This window comes from Cetorhinus maximus, chromosome 3 (assembly GCF_964194155.1).
Source record: "Cetorhinus maximus chromosome 3, sCetMax3.hap1.1, whole genome shotgun sequence".
Classification (NCBI taxonomy): Eukaryota; Metazoa; Chordata; class Chondrichthyes; order Lamniformes; family Cetorhinidae; genus Cetorhinus; species Cetorhinus maximus.
Genome location: NC_135881.1, coordinates 156,425,536 through 156,446,741, shown reverse-complemented (window position 1 = coordinate 156,446,741; position 21,206 = coordinate 156,425,536). Strand labels below are relative to the sequence as shown.

At 41.9% G+C, this 21,206-nt stretch overlaps 1 protein-coding gene across 1 annotated transcript in view; it reads left to right on the top strand.

The window, feature by feature from the left end:
- The window catches only part of myo10 (myosin X), a 345,458-nt gene that overhangs the window by 260,763 nt on the left and 63,489 nt on the right, over positions 1-21,206 (top strand). The window contains exons 21-26 of the mRNA XM_078539144.1: positions 384-498; positions 3,136-3,242; positions 3,718-3,930; positions 10,782-10,821; positions 12,839-13,738; positions 16,881-17,004. Coding sequence (XP_078395270.1) covers positions 384-498; positions 3,136-3,242; positions 3,718-3,930; positions 10,782-10,821; positions 12,839-13,738; positions 16,881-17,004 — 1,499 coding nt within the window. The remainder of the gene's footprint in view (positions 1-383; positions 499-3,135; positions 3,243-3,717; positions 3,931-10,781; positions 10,822-12,838; positions 13,739-16,880; positions 17,005-21,206) is intronic.

Here is a 21,206-nt window from a genome sequence, read left to right as displayed (position 1 = left end):
TGCGCATCATTTTACACGCCGGCGAGCGGGGCCCACTCCCGCACACTGACCAGGCTTTGAAATCCTTCCATTCATTTTTTGAGCTGTATTGTTTACAGACAAACAGAGGTGAAAACATTACCTCCTTCTACCTTCAGTGGCAGAGGTAAAAATCTTATGAGAAGCCTGAGACACTCTCAACTGTCTATTATAATTTTGATAGAAACCCTGGGGAAACAGTGTATACAGCCATCTATCCCATTTCTCTCTAGCAACTATGGTATTACAATGAATGATCAAGAATCTCCTGTGGAAGTTCCAAGCAATAGTCTTTAACATACCAGTGAAAATGTGAGACAAGATGATGCAATGGAAAAACATGATTTGTTGGTTTTTCTCCTCAGATATAAAGTCTTGATGAGGAACCTTTCTCTACCTGATGATTTAAAAGGAAAGTGTGGAGCATTACTTTATTGCTATGATAACACTAATACAGACTGGCAGCTGGGGAAAACAAAGGTAAATTGGGTTAGAGACTTTTTCTCCCCCTGTGAATTATGTTCTGTCATCCAGTGAACATCAGAAAAAGTAAATCTGTCTTTCATGTGTAAGAATTATTGGGATGTGACTTTTAAAGCAAACTGCTTCCTCATAACCCTTTCACAAATGTATTTTGCCTAGTAAGACAGTCTGTCTTTTATGATTAATGATTTGTATATTCATCCCCGTGTAAAATCTGACATAGCTAAAATAATCTGTAAACTTTGGCTCATTATTTCAGTAAATTTAAAAACAGGTCACTGTTTTTTTCACCAAAACATTTTCATGTCTTCTCCTCAACCTAAGGAGTTACACACATGTTCACTGCTTAATTTAAAACACAAGAACCGACATTGTTTCAGAGAAATTCTGCTGAATTTTGACATTTATCCTATTATTCATTTTAGTTAATATTGACAAGACCTGAGAAAGCTGAACAGTGAAGTTTATTTGAGGTCCATGCCAGTGTATCAATGCCAAGCTCAGCTCACAAAAGTTGTCAAATGCTTGGCTTACTTGATAAACACGGACCTTGGTGGTTAAATGAACAATACAGACAAGAAAGGAGTATGTTCCATTCCCAGTGCATGCTGTTAGTTGAATTTGGTATAGTTCACTTCACTGCACACGTTTGGAGAGAAAAAAAATATCAGCCAAGGTCCCTGCTGCTGCTTTTTAAAATGCACATATGTGGAGATGAATTATAAAATCATAGAAACTTACAGCACAGAAAGTGATAATTCAGCTGGCCATGTCTCTTTCAAAGAGCGTTTATGCTTAGCCCCACATCCCCACTTTTTGTCCAAAAACTAAGTTCCTTATCCTCAAGTACCCAAATTACTCAGTAGTAATGCCACCTGTGGACTTGCTTACACTTACTGTTCTAAATCTCATACTTCTATGAGACATGGGAGGGTAACTGCCTCATTATAATGTTATGATCCGAGCTGATGTTACTACTGGACAAGCCAAAAATCAGGGTGGAGCCCGGCTTGATAGATCCTAACTTTTATTTTTTGTTTAAATACATGGAGAATGGCTACTGAAGAGAGTCACAGGAGTCAGCTGATGAACTTATAACAAACAAATAAAACATTCATTAAACAAGAAAAGATTAATTATATTACAATACTCCTTCACCCACAACTATGCCTTCACAGATATATACAGATTTGTAAGGATAATACAAGTTACAAAAACTATCTTATACTCTAATGTTCACAGTAAGTACACAGTCCATGTAAACCACTAGATGAGCTGAGGTTAGACACGCCACACTCTGAAACCAAGTGACAGATGCCACGCCAACAGATGCGAAGGATCTCTCATCAACTCCCCCCAGATGCTTGTCACACTGTGAGCCAACCAGTCTCAGTGAATTCCGTCTTTCACATGAGGGTTTCCAATCTCCGCTCTCTACGAACTTGCTTTGGAATCTTCTCCCAAGCCAATGTTTTCTCTCAGGCGCCTTACACAAGGGTCCACTCCGAGGGTTTCGAGCCCTTCTTCTGCTGTTCCTCTCTCCTGGATCACCACATGCATCAAACTTCCTTCCACGCACTCTCTCTCTCTCTGACTCAGCCCTGTCAACAGAACACCACTGCTTCACATGCTCATAGTAAAGAGTTACAGACCTTCATCTGTCCCCTTGATTCTTCCCCTCTGCTCTTCACTTTCACTTGCACAGAGCAGGACCTTTTCCAGATTCCTGTCCTTGTCCTTTGATTAGACTGTCCTCTTGGGACCTTTCCTGTTCCAGTCCCCTGGATTTGAGGATTTTCTGCTTCTGCAGTTTCCTCTCCTGTCCAGCTGAACTCAAACTGCTTTCAACTGAACCCTGTATCTCTGTGGGGCCTCCTGTTGTTAGGCAACAGCACAGCTTTTTTCTATGCTTGTTTCAACTTTCCTAAACCACTATTCCCCCCTCCACCCCCTCATTGAAAACACAGCCGTCCACTGCAAGGGTCATAAAACTCATTAGAATTGCAGGTATACAAACAGAGCCTAAGACCTGCTGTCTCCACCCAAACATGAAACTAGATCCCAAGTTTCACCTTTTAACCCACAAATAGATAAAATATATAAATTGAACTTAAAAATTATACCTTATTCCTAACACACCCAAATACACATATAACATACTTAAACTACCTCTATTTCCTAATAACAAATTAATTCCTTCTAGGATGGAGGGGGAGAAAACACTGTTGCAATCCTCAGTAATCTTTTACCATTCTACATATCAGAATACCTTTACCAAATTCGAAAGTGCACATTTTTAAATCAACCATGGATCTCTTCTTTGACTTTCATCTAATTGGATTGTATCAAGGCTAACTAGTAAACCATCAAAATGTTTAGATGTAAGTTAGCTAATATTGTGTTATAAGGCAATAACTGAGAAACCTTAACTCATTTGTCATCATTTGAACCACGACATGTATCTCTGCCATGAACCCGTCCCCTGAGTTTTTTTATCACTGCAAGGTATATATTGTGGAGTGATAAGTCTGTAACAGAAAATAACCATTATTCCATCTGACACGAACAGAAATGAAGGAATGTCTTTTGATTGGTGGGGAGTTACATGTCTTGCATATATTCTACTCTAAACAGGTTTTCATACGGGAGTCCCTTGAACACAGATTGGAGAAACAACGTGAAGTTGAGGTTTGCAAAGCTGCTATGATGATACAGGCTCATGTCCTTGGCTATCTGGCAAGGTAAACGTGGACATTTTGAATGTTATAACAAGGTTTTTTATGAATAATATAAAAGCAAGATACTGCGGATGCTGGAAATCTGAAACAAAAATGCAAAAATGCTGGAAAAACTCAGCAGGTCTAGCAGCATCTGTGGAGAGAGAGACAGTTAACGTTTCGAGTCTGTATGACCCTTCAGAGCTCTGAAGAAGGGTCATACGGACTCAAAACGTTAACTGTTTATGAATATTTGCTTGAATTTGTTTACATTCTATTAGCCATTTAAGTCCAACTAGATGAAACAGTGTAACTTGTTTGATCACTTCTTCTTTAGTAAGATGGGAGTCAGTGTATCTTTCAATTTTGTCATTATTGCAACATATTTCCAGTAACTATGTTTAGAATTTTTTTCAGAAAATATATGCATTGAGTTACTTTTTTGTGAACTAGTGCATTTTCATATTATTTAAGCAAAAGGTTTTCTCACCCCAAACAGGAAACAGTACAAAAAGATTATTGGCAAGGTTATCATAATTCAGAAAAATTATCGAGCTTTCTTCTGGAGGAAGAAATTCCACCATGTACGGAATTCCACAATAATATTGCAGACACACCGACGAGGTCAGCTGGCACGTAGACACTATAAACAACTACTTGAAAATAAAAGACGGGACGAAGAGGTGCAGAGAAAGAAAGAGCAGGAAGAAAGGTCTGTATCTTTACTGTAGGTTGTCTTGACCCAGCAGCCAACAAATTCCTTTTTCTTTACTTCTAAAAGTGTTATTCTAAAAGGAAAAGTAGTGAAAATTCAGTGTGATTGTCAATGCTTTATGATGATTGAAAAAGTTAATTTTTCAATTGCATGTATTTGTAGCTTGTTGAATACTGCCACCACATTTGGTGAGACTGAAAGACTAATCCTACTTATATTGAGAATGTGTATTTACCATTGACATGGTGATATATATGTAAAGCATTAGTTTCTTACATTCCTTTTTAAGAAGCTGGTTTTCCTGGTCAGTCGCTAGCTAGTTACAAAATCACTGTTGTGCAGACCTTTGCCACAAAGTTCTGTTGCCTGGCACAGGTATTTTCAGTAATATAGGTGCTGCTTTGGTTCCAAAATGGTGTCTGTGGCACACGTGCACACTTCTGCTGCTGATCATGCTGGATTCTGTTTTCAGTAAAGATGTGCCAACTGAAATCTGCCACCTGCTGCAAGAAGAACTGCATTCTCAAAGCAGCACAAGGACACATTGCCAATGACTGTCGTGATTATGCCCATGAACTGTCATGCATCTGGCTCCTTCCAAGGCAGGCAATATAAGCAACATCTTTCACAAGAACATAAGACCACAAGCGATAGGAGCAGGAGTAGACCATATGGCCCATTGAGACTGCTCCGCCATTCAGTATGATCATGGGAAACCTTGGGCTTCAACTCTACTTTCCCACCCACTCCCCATATCCTTTGATTCCCTGAGATACCAAAAATCTGTCTATCCCAGCCTTAGCTATAGTCAACGATGGAGCATCCATAACCCTTTAAGTAGAGAATTGCAAAGATTCACAATCTTCGAGTGAAAAAATTTCTTCTTATTTCAGTCCTAAATAATTGTCCCCTTATCCTGAGATTGTGCCACCATGTTTTAGATTCCCCAGCCATTAGAAACAATCTCTGTGTCCACCCTATCAAGCCCCTTCAGAATCTTGTATGAGATCACTTTTCATTCTTCTAAATTCCAAAGTGTATAGGCCTAATTTACTCAACCTCTCATCATAGGTCAACCCTCTCATCCCAGGAACCAATCTAGTGAACCTTTGCCATACTGCCTCCAATGCAAGTATGTCCTTCCTTAAATTTGGGGACCAAAACTACACACACTATTCCAAATACGGTCTCACCAAAGCCCTGTACAGTTGCAGCAAGACTTCTTTATTTGTGGACTCCAATCCCCTTGCAATAAAGCCCAATATGCCGCTTGCTTTCTGTACCTGCTGCTAATTTGCTGTGTTCCTTGTATGAGCACACCCACATCTCTCTGAAATTGAAAATGTATAAGTTTCTCACCTTATAAAAAATATTCTGCTTTTCTATTCTTACATCCAAAGAGAATAACCTCACATTATACTCCATCTACCATCTTGTTGCCCACCGTGTAACGATGCGGCTACAGACCTGTGACTTTTGTTGTAAAGTAGTTGAAATTTGAAATCCCAGGTATTTACTAAGAGAATAAAGCCACAAGATTCCACTGTTTTAAACAAACAGATGAAATTTTACTATATAAGAGTCAACAAAGCAAACAATCACTAGTATCAATTTTATTCTCTAACATCCAGAATTAACATGAGGTAAAGCTGAATTAATGGGGAAACTGTGGTTAAATACACCACAAACAACACATTAAGTGACAGACGCAATCAAGATGCATGCCATGAATTTCTCTGCGACCCACATAGACATCCTTCAAACTCTGTTTTCCTCAAGAGGGGTCTGCGCTCCTCTCCTTTCATTTCCCTTCAACAGCAGCTCCAACTCGGCCTGGAGGTGCTCTTGCTTCTTTTGCCTGCAATGAGTTGGACTCCAGCTCAGACTGCCCCAACAACTGCTCACCTCCCAGCCACTCAATCACTCATTCAGAGGTTTACCAGGATGCTGTCTGGTCTGGAGGTTATTAGCTATGAAGAGAGGTTGGAGAAACTCGGATTGTTTGTTCTCACTAGAGCGACGGAGATTGAGGGGCGACTTGATAGAAGTTTACAAAATGATGAGTGGCATGGACAGAGTAGATAGAAGCTTTTTCCCAGGGTGGAAGAGTCAATTACTAGGGGACATAGATTTAAGGTGAGAGGAGAAAACTATAGAGGAGATGTGCGGGGCAAGTTTTTTACGCAGAGGGTAGTGAGTGTCTGGAATTCGCTGCCAGAGAAGGTGGTGGAAGCAGGTACGATAGTGATGTTTAAGAGGCAGCTTGACAAATACATGAATAAGATGGGAATAGAGGGATATGGACCCCGGAAGTGCAAAAAGTTTTAGTTGACAGGCAATATGATCGGAGCAGGCTTGGAGGGCCGAAGGGCCTGTTCCTGTGCTGTACTTTTCTTTGTTCTTTGTTCATCCAAAACTGCGTCCCATGGCATTTGGCAGGCTGCACTCCGTGGTCTATACTGTGATCCACCACACCGCAAACTTATGAAGTTTTCAGCAACCTGTCCAGACCTCGTGAGGGATTTTAGCTTCTCCCCTTCAAGGATATCACCTCTGATTTCCCTCAGCAGCAACTCCAACTCAACCTGGAAGCTCTCCTGCTTCTTCTGCCTGCAATGAGTTGTCAGACAATTGGACTCCATCTCAGACTTCCCCAACATTTGGTTACTTCTCAGCTGCCCAATCATTTAATTCGAGACTGTCCCATAGTATTTGCCAGACAGCACTCTAGGGTCTGTGCTCAGCTGTGTTGCTGCCAAACTCTTTCTTACAGGCTTTTCTTTGCCCCAACTCCCAACTTCACTGAGCTGACAACTGTTTCCCACTGACACCTCTTCAGCTTCACTGAGCTGACCCTGCTCCTGGGTTTTTCCTGAGCCCCAGTTCCCAGCTTCACGGAGCTATCAACTGCCCCTGGCTTCTCTCAGCCCAGCTCCTAGCACACCAAGCAACCAGTGCCCTTCAGTCTCATGCTCTCACTGCTCCCACGGCTGCACCAAGACTCACACTACTGCACTCCAGCTGCTTCTCCAGCCCAGACGCATCTCCCCAGATTCTATAAAAGGAAACCCAGAACTGCGCATGCGCAGCCTATCCCACTGCAGCTCTCTGCAATTGTGCCAGAGCCCTGAGCATGCTGGGAGTTGTAGTCCTCTGCCTGCGCTCTGAAAACAGACAGCTCAAACCCCATAATACAGATTCCCTCACAACTCACTTAGCCTGTCTATATCTTTTTGCAGTTCTCTGTGCCCTCCTCACAGCTTACATTTCCACCTAGCTTTGTATTATCAGCAAAATTAGATCCATTGCTCTCTGTCTCTTCGCTTAAGTCATTAATATAGATTGTAAATAGCTGAGGCCCCAACACTGATCCTTGCAGCACTCCACTAGTCACATTCTGCCAACTTGAAAATGCCCCATTTCTGCCTCTTTTCTTCCTGCCTCTTAACTAATCCTCTATCCATGTTAATATATTACCCCCAACTCCATGAGCCCTTATCTTGCCTATTAACCTTTTGTATGGCACCTTATTGAATACCTTTTGGAAATTCAAGTACTGGTTTCCCAATATCTACTTACTAGTTACATCCTGAAAAAGCTCTAATAAATTTGTCAAACTCATTCCCCTTTTGTAAAACCATGTTGACTTTGTCTGATCATACTAAGATTTTCTAAGTGCATTTTTAAGACTTCCTTAAAAATAGATTCTAACACTTTAATGGCTACTGATGTGAGGCTAACTGGCTTGTAGTTCACTGGTTTCTCTCCACCTCCTTTCTTGAATTCACTCAATTCCCTGTCCACTGAACACATTTCATTCTGTCTTTCCAGAGAGATGCAGATGGAGCAAGCGTGTGGCTTCATCAGAATAGCAGGCTTAAATTCTAATATGCAGTGCACCTGAATGGAATTTCATGCCCCCAATGTCCATCTGATGTGTAACCATGCACAGAGAATCATGCAGGTCAATGCTCAAAATCCTGACATTCGTGATGCTTCATTCTGAGGGAGTCCACTGTGTCAGCTGCATTTGAGCCACTACAACGAACCAGGGGCTGGCTGCTCCATGACGAGGGCTATCCACTGACCAACTGGATGACAACTCCAGTTGGCAAACACATACATGTGAACATCATGCAGATAATGAAAGCCACACTGCCAGACGAAACTTGATCAAGTAGATCATTTGGGGTGCTTAAAGAGCCCTCCCCCTTCCCCGACCATTTTGGAGGAGCTCTATGTACTTGCAGGAGCGTGTGCCAATATTTGTTAAGGTCTACTGTATCCTGCACAACCTCACAATTATGAGCACACAACATTGCCACCAGGTATACAGCAAGCAGCTGTGGAGTAGGCAACCAATAGTCCTCTTTCTGGCCCTGTCATCCATAATCGACTCGTTCAACTGCAGTACCATTGAACATGAATCCAATTCACCATTTAACGACCATACCACACTTTACCTTCCCTCTGTTGGTGATCATCATAATGCCTTTTTGGTCAGAATGCTAAAATAAAAACAACCCAAAACAAACATTGCAAACCAACTTTATGGACTGAATTTTTGGGCACCCAAAGTCAGGAACTGAAGTGGGCGACCTCAAAAATACTGTTGCCAGGCAACTTGTCAATTTAAAGGTGTTGATCTTAACGCTATGAATGATCACTCTGCTCCCAATACCAACTAACACAGGTTAGAATTTCGTTAAGAGCTTGTCAGAGGCTGACCGTTTCATTTTGAAAGGGGCAGATAGGTTACCTGTGCCTTGCAGAAATTGATCAGCTGAAGGCAGGCGGGTAAAAAGTGGGGAACCACTCATGCCTGTCCCAGTACATCACCCCAGTTCTGCAAAATGTTCAGCGGGGCAAAGAGGGATTAGACACTTGGTAAATGGGAGCCTTTGGCATTGCACAGGTGACAGGGCGAGTGGTCGGCACACCCCCGGCATTACAAGAGCAGAAGAGCAGAGGACAAGGGTACCCAGGACAGTTGGATAGCCACTTGCCCAGAAGGAAGGCTCCAGCTGGCAATTGGGGCATGAATGCCAGATTTCTGGGCCTGTAGCAATGAGGGGCAACACCCTCTGCAGGAGGGGCAGAACCCCTGTCATTAGGAGGGTATGGGTGAGAAAAGAAAGGCAGGAAGGCAACGGGGGTCAAAACCTTACCACAGGATCAACTGCCGAAGACGGAGTTACCTGGAGACAACTGAGAATCAGTGCCACAGGAGCATAGGTGACCTGCCCTCTGTTTAGCTGGCATCTGCGTTACTCTTGTCCCCTGTCCTGGCTACAGGCCATTCGTGCCTGGTGTCTCCTTACCTGCAGATCCCGCCTCCCAACTGACTTTTAAAGTATATGCAGTCTCAGTATCTGAACTGGTGACTGAGAGTATAAGAGCAAGTGATGGTGTTTCATCTTCATCACTGTCTTCCTGCTCTTCCAACCCCTTCTGTTCCGCAATTGCCTGGTCCAGGTAGCAGTTCTTGGGTATCTGAAGAGAAAAGGCACAGTGTAAGGTTATGCATATGGAAGAGATTCGGGGGTGTGGTGGCAGGTGGTTCATGCTTACACCATGTGCAACTTGTAAATCAGAAGGGAATGGGGGATGAGAAGAAAGTGAGACGTGAGAAGAAGGATTAAATATGAGCTGACCAGCATTTCTGATGGTTTTTGACCCGTCACTGGCCATAGCCTCAGTCATGGCCATTACAATGATGGAGAGCAACATCTCATGTACAGGAGTAAGGACATGCTCCTCACTAGAGTGCTGATGCCTATGGATGTGTGCCTCCTTGTGTTGTGAGAGGGAAGTATGTGTCAATGAGTGTGGTACAATGTGTTTGGGTGGATAGCCTTCAGTGTGTACATGCTGGGAGAAATGGGTCACGACAGTACTAAGTGGATGAGGGTGAAGTGAAGCTTTGAATGTGAGGTATGGGTCATGATTGCTAGGGATTATTGTTGGGTGAGTGAAGGGTGTAATGCATTACAAAAACAGAATTACCTGGAAAAACTCAGCAGGTCTGGCAGCATCGGCGGAGAAGAAATCAGTTAACGTTTCGAGCCTTCATGGCCCTTCGGCAGAATGCATTGAGTAGTCGCTACATTTAGTGATTCATTTATTATTATACGGCATTTGAAGATGGATTTACTGACTTTGACCACTCGTGTGAGGTCATTAAAATTCTCATGCCTGTGGATGCAGGCCCTCGGCTACACTGTTTGCATAGACAGTAACAGCCATCTGCTCCAATTGTCTTCTCAGAGTTTGCCTGGAGGGCCTCCTGAGCCCCTGTACATAGAAGGCCCCTGTAGATGGAAGGACCCCTCTCCTCCGGTCCAACTCCTGCACCAAGGCCTCCAGTACTACATCTGAAAAAACTTTGGAGCATGCTATCTGTGCTGTTGTGCCATTTCTTCATGTTCTTGCTGCTTAGAACATCTTCCCCAGCCACTTTCAGCATCTGCACCAGCCAGAATGCACCTCCCCTTTAAGAGGTACAGACTAGCTTTCGGGACAGGCTAGCCTTGCACGAATTCGGACCCCTGCATTCAGCACTGTGCTGCACTGTACTTCATAAGTTAGCAGACAGTGTGGAGTTTGCATGGTGCTTGCATCAGAAGGAATAGGCATGGGTTAATGATGTATCACAATCCCACACTCATTTTCAGATGCTTGCCAATTTTGCACCCCGCCCTCCCCGGCCCCTTTAATGTTCCATCCATTTAATTGAATTGACACAAAATCAAGGTTTTGGGCAACAGTCTATCAACCAGCAAGTACCATCATCAATATTTAAATACCTTATTGCTACTTTGTTTCATTTTAAAATATGTCTTTTACAGGGAAAGGCAAAAACAAGAAGCAGAACTCCTCATACAACAGGTAATAAATAATCTGTTGCTTCATTTTTCCTGACCAATTTCCAAAAATCAAGTTCATTTTTGTGAGACCCTCTGACATGTTAAACTTAGGAGTAATTGTCTTTTATTAATGTATTTTTTCCTACATTTGCCTTTTTGAAAATTTTTCAGTTGAACTTGTCCTGTAGGGCTTTAGCAAAGCCTGTTGGCAGAACAAGACAGCAAAGATAAATTAAGGAGCTGTGTGTGCCTTTTGAAAGAACATTGCAGATAAGACCTTAATTGTCTTTCTTGTCAAGTACTTGTGGTCAAATTCATTATTTTTTAAAGCAGTTTGTTTTTTTTAACTGTAAAAGAGTTGTCTCTTTTTAACTCTGAAAGAGGTCTCCCATCTGCCAATTTTGACCCTGCTTTTATTAATATACAAACTAAAATTTCCCGGATTTAGTTCTCAAGTTTTTCTACTGTACACTTCTCTTTGAATCTATTTTTCTCTTGCCTTCCAAACACCAATATGGATAAGACCTATTTTTATGTTCTATTTAAAGATACCTGCGATTGAAATGGGGTTTCTTTTTCCTCAAGTATTGATAAGTGTCATTGGATTGCATAATAACCCAACATACTTTTAGAAATTTCAAAATTCCATATAATTCCATTGAATATAATTTTCATACATTTTCAAGCGGTACAATCTATAACACAAGCATACTGGAAAATAGCATTAAGCAGTAACATACAGAAAATGTGCATCTATACTCAGTCATGCCAGCTGGCCCCAATCTGTCCATTACAATTTGTGTACTACAGTTCTTGTTGATATTCTATGCTGTGAAAAGATGAAACACTATTTTATCATTGGCTTTGTCAACATAAGACTCAAACTTTCCAATGCTATCCTCCTGAGGCTCCCAAGTTCCATCCTATATATTCTAGCTCTTCCAGCATTCCCCACCTGCATCCCAGCCTGCATACACATTGCCATTATTCTTGTCAACCTTCACCTGTTTCTTATTCCTGGCTGTATTGATTTCAAAACTCTTGTCTTCATCTCCAAATCCTTTAAGTGCCTTCATTCCTCTGCAGTCCCTTTCATTCACACCCTTGACTCTTCTAACTACTATCAATTGTGCATTTCCCCATTCCCTACACATTAACGTTTTGACATAGCGACCAGTAATCTTTGACCACACTCTGGAATTCCCCTCCCTAAACTGCTTCATCTCTTCCGACCTTTAAAATCCATCTTGAAACCTATCTCTTTAACAGCACCTACAAATGAACAAGATAAAAATAGGAGGATTTTGTCATATAGCCCATAAGCTTGTTTGCCATTCACTAAGACCATGGCTACATGTCTATATCAACTCTACTTCCCTGCTCCCATATTCTGTGATTTCCTTAATGCCCAAAAATCTAGAAATCTTGGTCTTGAATATTCTCATCATTTGAGCATCCACAACCCTTGGGTAAAGAACTCATAAAATTCTCTACCCTCTTGAGTGTCAAAATTTTGCCTCATCTCGGTCCTAAATGGCCAACCCCTTATCATAAGACTTGTTCTAGACTGTCCAGGAGAAACCGCCTCTAGATCTACACTGACAAACCTTCTAAGAATTTTATACATTGCAATATGATCACCTCTTGTTCTTCGAAAACCCAAGAGAATATAAGCCCATTCTCCTCATAGACAGCCATGTTATCCTCTGAAACAATCTGGTGTTGCACTAGATTGCACTTTGTTGCACTCCCTTTAAGTAAATTTTATTATTCCATGGGTAAGGAGACCAAAACTGTACCCAGCACTCCAGGGATGTTCTCACCAAGACCCTATACAGGTAAGCAGCAAGACTTCCTTACTCTTCTACTCCAACCCCCATACAACAAAGGCTAACATGGCATTTGCCTTCCTAATTGCTCACTGCACCTATAAAAAGAACCTTTTGTGGGAGATCATTAGATATTTGACCTTCCACCTTTTTGGCATTTCAATTTATTTAATCAAGCGTTTATCTTTATAATTCATTTTGAAATTTCAGGCTGAGGAAGCCCAGAGGCAACAAGAACAAGCAACCATCCTGGAGGTTCAGAAGAAAGCAGTACAAAATAGCCAGCTGGAAAAGCAAGAGAACAGGCAAGTGGAGGAGATTCTGAGGCTTGAGAGAGAGATTGAAGAGCTTCAACGTCAAAAAGAGCAGCATGAATCAACACTCACTGAGAGGTCACTTGTACAACTCCAACAACTTCGAGATGAGGAGTTAAAGCGACTGGAAGATGAAGCGTGCAAAGCAGCTCAGGAGTTTCTGGAATCCCTGAATTTTGATGAAATTGACGAATGTGTCCGCAATATTGAAAGATCTCTTTCTGTTGATGGTAAATACAAGTTGCGTGCCTCAACTGCACCAGACCCTGTTGGAAAGCCTACCTTTAATTTTAGCCAACCTTACCCTGAAGAAGAGGAAGATGAGGGCTTTGATGCCGATGATGATGCATTTAAGGACTCACCAAATCCTAGTGAGCATGGCCATTTTGATCAGCGTACTAGTGGAATCCGGACAAGTGATGACTCGTCAGAAGAAGACCCTTACATGAATGATGCAATGGTGCCTACGATTGCAAGTGCTGAGAGTACTGCTTTAGTCATCACTGCTCCAGATCCTATGAGCCACAGCAAATTAACAAGCAATGATTCTACCTACTGCATACCTGAACAGGTAGATGATGGACAGGAAATCTCTGTTGAGCTCATTCCTCCAGATGAAGAATCTGACTATGATCAGGATGATTATGAAGATGGAGCCATCACATCTGGCAGCAGTGTAGCCTTCTCAAATCCTCGCAGCAGCCAGTGGTCACCAGACTGTCCATATCGTTATTCTGTAGGGACCTACAATAGTTCTGGAGCATATAGATTAAGCTCAGAAGAGCCACAATCATCCGTGAGTAATTTATATATCCTACTCGAGCAGTGAATAAGATCAGTCTCCTACCAATCAATCAAACCAGGAACCTAATTTTGAAAAACTTTTGACTGCATCACTGCCCCATTAATGATAGTGTTGAGATTTTCATTGTTGTTTTCAGTGAGCTTGCAGCTGTTTTCATGGAGTCATACCTCTGCCGCTAATTTATATGATAATGATGGTGTGCATACCTACAAAATTCTGAAAAAGACAAACAGAGTATCCAGTGCTGTACTGTAGAAGCCAGTTGCCAACCAAGGAGCAATAAGTTTCTGATTTACTCAGGCCTCCACTCAAACAAAAGCACCAATTAATGACCGGGAAGTATTTCAGGAATACCCTCAGGATTCCCTGGTGGTTCACTTGCAAGTGCTTGAAAATGATGGGGATTTATTATATTTCTACCCACCACAAATCCTTTGAGCCTGGTTGCCTCAGGACTTCCTCAACCTGCTTTAACTATTACAAAGTATGATTCAGGTAGAAAGGTTAGCAATGAGTGTATCATAGAAACAAAGAAAATAGAAGCAGGAGTACGACATTGGGTCCTTCGAGTCTGCTCTGCCATTCGATATGATCATGGCTGATCCTCTATCTCGACACCATACTCCCACTCTCTACATAAGCACATCCTACAAACCTTGACAATGGTTGGCTTTGTTCTTATTGGGTTAGTTTTGTCTTTTGAAATTGCAAATGCAATTAAAGGATTGGAACAAGAGTAGGCCATTTAGTCAGTCAGATTTGTTCCATCATTCAATGAATCATGATTGATCTGTAACCGAACCCCACATCCGTTAATACCTTTGGCTAACAAAAATCTAACAATCTCAGTTTTAAAATTAACAATTTATCCTAGCGTCAGTTGACATTTGTGGAGGAGAGTTGCAGAATTCCACCACCCTTTGCCTGAAGAAGTATTTCCTAATTTCATCCCTGAAACGTCTGGCTCTGATTTTTTGACTATGCCGCTTTTCCTAGACTCCCAACTAGTGGAAATAGTTTCTCCCAATCTACCCTATCTATTCTCCTAAACATCTTGAAAGTTTTGACCAAATTATCCCTTAATCTTCTAAATTCAGTGGACCCTCAATTCAACCCTAGTAGCTGTGTTCATTGGGTCAGCACTGGTTCAGTTGGTAGCACTTTTGTCTCTGAAGCGGAAAGTTTGGGTTTAAATCCCATGTCATGGCTAGATCACAACAAACTAGTTTAGCATTTCAGTGCCGTACCGAGGGAGTGCTGCACTGTCAGACTGTCAGTCTACTCTATTAAGTAGACATAACTGAGAGCCCTATCTGCTCTCCCAGATAGAATATAACAAGATCACTGTTTTGAAGAAGACCATGTGTATCCTTAGTGTTCCTGGCCAATATTTATGTCAACCGACATCACTGAAATAGGCTATTTGGTCATTGCTGTTTATGGGAGTTTGCTGTGTGCAGATTAGCTGCTGCATTTCCTACGTTACCACACTGATGACATTTCAGAGGTACTTCATTGACTGTAAAGTCTTAATTGATATCCAGTGGCCATGAAATTGCTATATAAATGCAAATCATTCTTTCTAGTTTACTTAATCCCTCCTTGTAGCTTAACCCTTGGATTCTAGGTATCATTCCAGTAAATCTACGCTGGACTCCCTCTGGTTAGTAGGCATCGTTCCATCTGCAAGAGATGATAGTAATACAGCCTCAGAGCTTTGTGACATCAGATGAGATCATCTGCATTTCTTTTGATGGCTGAACAAGTTGATTCTGGAACAGCAAGATTTCTCCCTCTTGCTTTTGGGCCTTCCTATGATGTGGTCCCAGAGCTGCTCACAGTACTCCAGATGTCCTCTAAGCAATTTGTTGTGTAGCTGAAGCATGACTTTTTTTTACCCCGTTGCATTCTATTCCTCTAGATATAAAGAATGGTATTCCATTGGTCTTTTTGGTCTCTTTCTATACCTATTCATGTCATTTTAAAGATCTGTGTACCTGGACCACCAGACCTCTTTGGAAATCCATTCTTTCTAGTTTTTCACCATTTGGAAAGTGCCCTGTTGTATTCTTTTTAGGTCCAAAGTGGTAGACTTCACATTTTCTTTCTTTGAAATCCATTTGCCACAACCTTTGCCCATCCACTTAATCTAACTATAAGTTTATGATTTTTGTTTCTATCTGCACTGTTTTCAATGCTGTCTATCTTTGTGCCATTGACAATTTTAGATATGTAGCTTTCTATCCCATCATCTAAGTTGTTAATGAATACAATGAATAGTTGAGGCTTCCTTAACAAACACCACTAGTCAATACTTCTGCTGATGATGCTAAGCTGTTTTTTATTAGGGAACTGTCTAGTATAGGTTGAAGGATGGCAGAAGACCCTAGTGTATCTATCACCCAGGTAGAAGGCTCTTAAATGGGAGCTTGCAAAAGGAAAAATTAGTAATATGTAGGCCTGGAAAACAAACTGAAGTAATTTGAAAATTAAAGTTTTATTGAAAAATCACTTTTTTCCCCCAAGAAGCCTTCTTGGCCCTCCATGCTGGTTGTGTGTTTAAGTTAATCTCTTCAGATAATGCTGCGTGAATATTTTATATATACTTTTTTCTCCACGGGTGAGTATTGAATCTTTTACCACTATATCAGATCCTGCATTCTGGCTCTGATCAGATAAGGGATTGGAAGTCACTTTGAGGTCAGTTTGGAAATATTCTAACATTTAAAATGGATCAAAAAAGCTTTAATCAGTGAGAGTATAATCCTGACTAAAAAGAGTTGTGGAGAATTAAATTGGATCATCACATACTATACACATTGCTCTGGGAGTTTTGTATTCATGATCTGTGCAAGAGCAGCAGTGGTTTGCTTTGAGAATGCAGACAGCAGCTCTGGCTCCCCTTGGCTAATCTCATTTTAACAGAGTCAGACACTTCTTTCCCAGCTAATTGTAACATCATCCCAACCCAACCACTTCCAGGTGAGGGGTCCCTATGCTGCAGTAGTCTAGTCTGAAATGCATTTTCTTAGTGTTACCTTTAACAAGTGAGTACAAGTAAAAAAAAATATATTTTTTAAAGAACTATTGTCATTATCATCTATCATTAACACTTTATTTACCTTCATTGTAGTTTGAAGAAAGTGACGATGATTTGGATTCGCGATTTGACACTGATGAAGAGCTGGCTTACCGACGAGATTCCGTTTACAGCTGCGTCAGTCTGCCATATTTTCACAGTTTCCTGTTCATGAAAGGTAAGATCAACTTTGTCAATAGTGATGCTGCTTATGTCTAGTTTGGCTCAGTCATGGATTCACGCCCCATTCCAGCATCCTGGGCACGTAAATTTCAATTTTAAGTCAGAGTTGGGCGGTGGGTGGGGGGTTAGCGGAGGGTCACACCAGAGGTCAGTTGGAGCCAGGCTTGCCAACATTAGACCCAGGTTTCATTAAAATGGTTAGGCCTGAATCCTGCCTGAGCCTGGAAGAGCTGACTGGTGCGAATGGAGTCAGCATGATAGAAGGGTGCCACAGGTGCCTGACAGAATGGACCCCTAGCGGTCAGGACCGAGGTGGCTGTCATCATGTACTGGGGGAGTGCTGGGCTGTCGGAGGTGTCTCTTATGGATAGACTGTTATATCAAGGTCTTGTCTGCGCTCTTGGATAAATGTTAAAGACCCCCCCCCTTAACAATTTGAAGAAGAGCAGAGGTGTTCTTAACCTAGCCAACATCATTAAAACAGACCAGCATGTTATTTATCGCTGCTGTTTCTGGGATTTCATTAATTCAAATTGGCTTCCGTATTTTAATAGATTGTAACAGCAACTACAAAATTATTGAAATGTTTTTGAAGTGATGTGTCAGGTATGGCTCAGTCAGAGTCAGAAAGTTGTGGGTTCAATTCCCACTCCAGGACTTGATCATAAAAACCAAGATTGACACTGTAATGCAGTGCTGCACTGTCAGAGGTACTATCTTTCAGTTGGGATGTTAAACCAAGACCCAATATGTTCTCTCATATGTATGTAAAAGATCCCATGGCATATCTCAAAGAAGAGCAGCAGAGTTATCCCTGGGCATATTCCCTGAATCAGCATTGTTAAAGCATATTATCTGATCATTATCATGTTCGTGTTTATGGGACCTTGCTGTCCACTGTTTTGTACATTGCAACAGTGATCACACTTTAAAAGCGCTTAATTTGCGTAAAGCACTTTGGAACATAATGTGGTCATGAAAGGCACTTATAAATGCAAGCTTTTTTGGGGCTGTTCTAACGATGTGAATCATAGAATGGTTCCAGCACAGAAAAAGGCGATTCGGCCTGTCATGTCCATGTTAGCTCTCTGTAAAGGCAACTCACCTCGTGTCACTCCCCTTAGCAAGTTTTTCTCTTCAGATAACCATCCAAGATCTTGACTGATGTTGCCTCCACCACATTCTCGGGCAGTAGATTCCAGATCCTAACCACTCGTTGCATACGTTTTTTTCCTCATGTCACCATAGCTGCTTTTGCCAATCACCTTAAATCAGTATTCTCTGGTTCTCAATCCTTCTGCCAACAGAAACAATGGCCAGGATTTTCTGGCCCCGTCACGGGTGGGACCCGCTGTGGGCGAGGCCATTGACTTGCGATGGGACTGGAAGATCTTGGTGTCGGACAGGCGCAGAAAATCCCGCCAAATTTCTCCCTATCAACTCTGTGCAGATCCTTCATGATTTTTAATATCTCTATAAAATTGCCTCTTAATCTTCTCCCAAGGAGAACAGGCTCAGCTTCTCAATCTATCCGCGTAACTGAAGTTCCTCATCCCTGGAACCATTCTTGTGAATCTTTTCTGCACCCTCTATAATGTCTTCACATCCTCCTTAAAGTGTGGTGCCCAGAACTAGACACGCTACTCCTGTTGAGATTGAACCAGTGTTTTATATGGTTTCATCACATTCTGTATTTATAAACCCCTGCAGCCCCTGTTTTATTAATCACTTCCTCAACCTGCCTGTCACCTTCAGTGATTTGTGCACATATATCCATAGGTCCCTCTAGCCCCTTTAGAATTGTACCCTTTATTTTGTATTGCCTGTGCTCATTCTTCATACTGAAAGGTATCACTTCAAGCTGCTCTGCATTAAATTTCATCTGCCACTTGTCCACTCATCCTACCAACCTGCCAGTGTCATTTTGAAGATTGACAACTATCCTCACCGTTCACAATACTACCAAGTTTTGTGTCATCCACAATTTTGAAATTGTGTTCTGTACACCCAAGTCTAGGTCAATATATATCAAGAAAAACACTGGTCCTAAAACTGACCCCTGGGGAACCCAACTATATACCCTATAGTCTGAAAAGCTGTTTTGCTTTCTCTCAATTTTATATACATGCTTCTACTGTTGCTTTTATTCCATGAGCTCTAACTTCGCTGACAAGCCTTGTGGCACTTTGTGATCTTTTGGAAGACCATGTACACCACATCAACAGCATTACCCTCATCCAGCCACTCTGTTACCTCATGAAAATCTCAAGCAAGTTAGTTAGACATGATTTGTCCTTAATAAATTTGCGCTGGCTTTCCTCAATTAATCTGCATTTGTCCAAGTGACTGCTGATTTTGTACCAAATTAATCTTTCTAATTGTTTCCCCACCACCAAGGTTAACTGGTCAGCAGTTGCTGGACTTAGCCTTGCACCCTTTTTTGATCATGGGTGTAACATTTGCAATTCTCCAGTCCTCTGGCACTATCCCTGTGTCTAAGATAGATCATAAAATTATGGCCAGTGCCTCTGCAATATTCAGCTTACTTCCTTAATATCCTTAGATGCAACTTATCAGGTCCTGGTGACTTACCAGCTTTAAGTACAGCCAGCCTATTTACTTTATCTACTTTCATCCGATCCAGTGTCTCAACTGTCTTCTCTTTCATTTGGACTTGGGCGGCATCTTCTTCTTTGGTAAAGATAGATGCAAAGCACTTGTTTAATCCCTGAGCCTTGTGACCTGTCTCCATGTAGGAATCCCCTTTTACATCCATATTCGGCTCGACTTCTTCTTTACCCCCCTCCAAATGCCTATTGAAAAACTTTTGGATTCACTGTTATGTTAGCTGCCAGTCTCTAAGATCATAAGTTCACAAGAAATAGGAGCAGGAGTAGGCCATTCGGCCCATTGAGCCTGTTCTGCATTCATGGTTGACCTAATTGTGACCTTAACTCCATATTCCTGTCTGCCCTCCATAACCCTTGACTCCCTTGTCAATCAGAAATCTGTCCAGCTCTGCCTTGAATATATTCAATGACCCAGCCTTCCCTGCTCTCTGGGGAAGGGAATTCCAAAGACCTAATGACCTTTTGAGAGAAGAAATTCCTCCACTCCTCCATCTTAAATGAGAGACCCTATATTTTTAAACCATGTTCCCGAGTTCTAGATTCCCCCACAAGGAGAAACATCCTGACAGCATTCACCCTGTCGTGCCCCCTCAGAATCTTATATGGTTCAAGAAGATCACTAAATCACAGAATTGTTACAGCACAGAAAGAGGCCATTCAGCCTGTGCCCATTCTGTAGAGGAGCAATTTATCCAGTGCCACTCCCCTGCCTTCTCTCCTTGGCCCTGCACATTCTTCCATTTCAGATAACAATCCAACTACCTCTTGAATGCCTTGATTGAACATGCTGCCACCATACTAGCTGGCATAACCTCCTTGCTTTTATACTCTGTGCCCCTACAAATAAAGCCTAGGATGCTGTTGCTTTATTAACCGCTCTCTGCCACCTTCGATGATTTATACACATTTACACCCAGATCCGTTTGCTCTTGCATCCCCTTTAGATTTGTACCGCATATTTTATATTGTGTCTCCACGTTCTTCCTAACAAAATTAATCTCTCCACACCTCTCCAAAACTGTGCACAAAACTCCAGGTGTGTTTTTTTTTTAATCGTTCATGGATGTGGGGGTCACTGGCTAATTTATTGCCCATCCCTAATTGCCCTTGAGAAGGTGGCAGTGAGCTGCCTTCTTGAACCGCTGTAGTCCCTGTGGTGTAGGTACACCCACAGTACTGTTAGGAAGGGAGTTCCAGGATTTTGACTCAGTGACAGTGAAAGAATGGTGATATAGTTCCAATCAGGATGGTGAGTGGATTGAAGGGGAATTTCCAGGTGGTGGTGTTCCCATGTCTCTGCTGCCCTTGTCCTTTTAGATGGTAGTGGGTTTGGAAGGTGCTGTCTAAGGAGGCTTGGTGAATTCCTGCAGTACATTTTGTAGATGGTACACACTGCTGCCACTGTACATCGATGGTGGAGGGAGCGAGTGTTTGTGGATGGGATGTCAATCAAGCAGACTGCTTTGTCCTGTGTGATGTCAAGCTTCTTGAGTGACACCATGAACCTTGTGCAGAAACCTTTTATGTGGCACTTCTTGAATGCCTTTTGGAAATCCAAATACTCTAC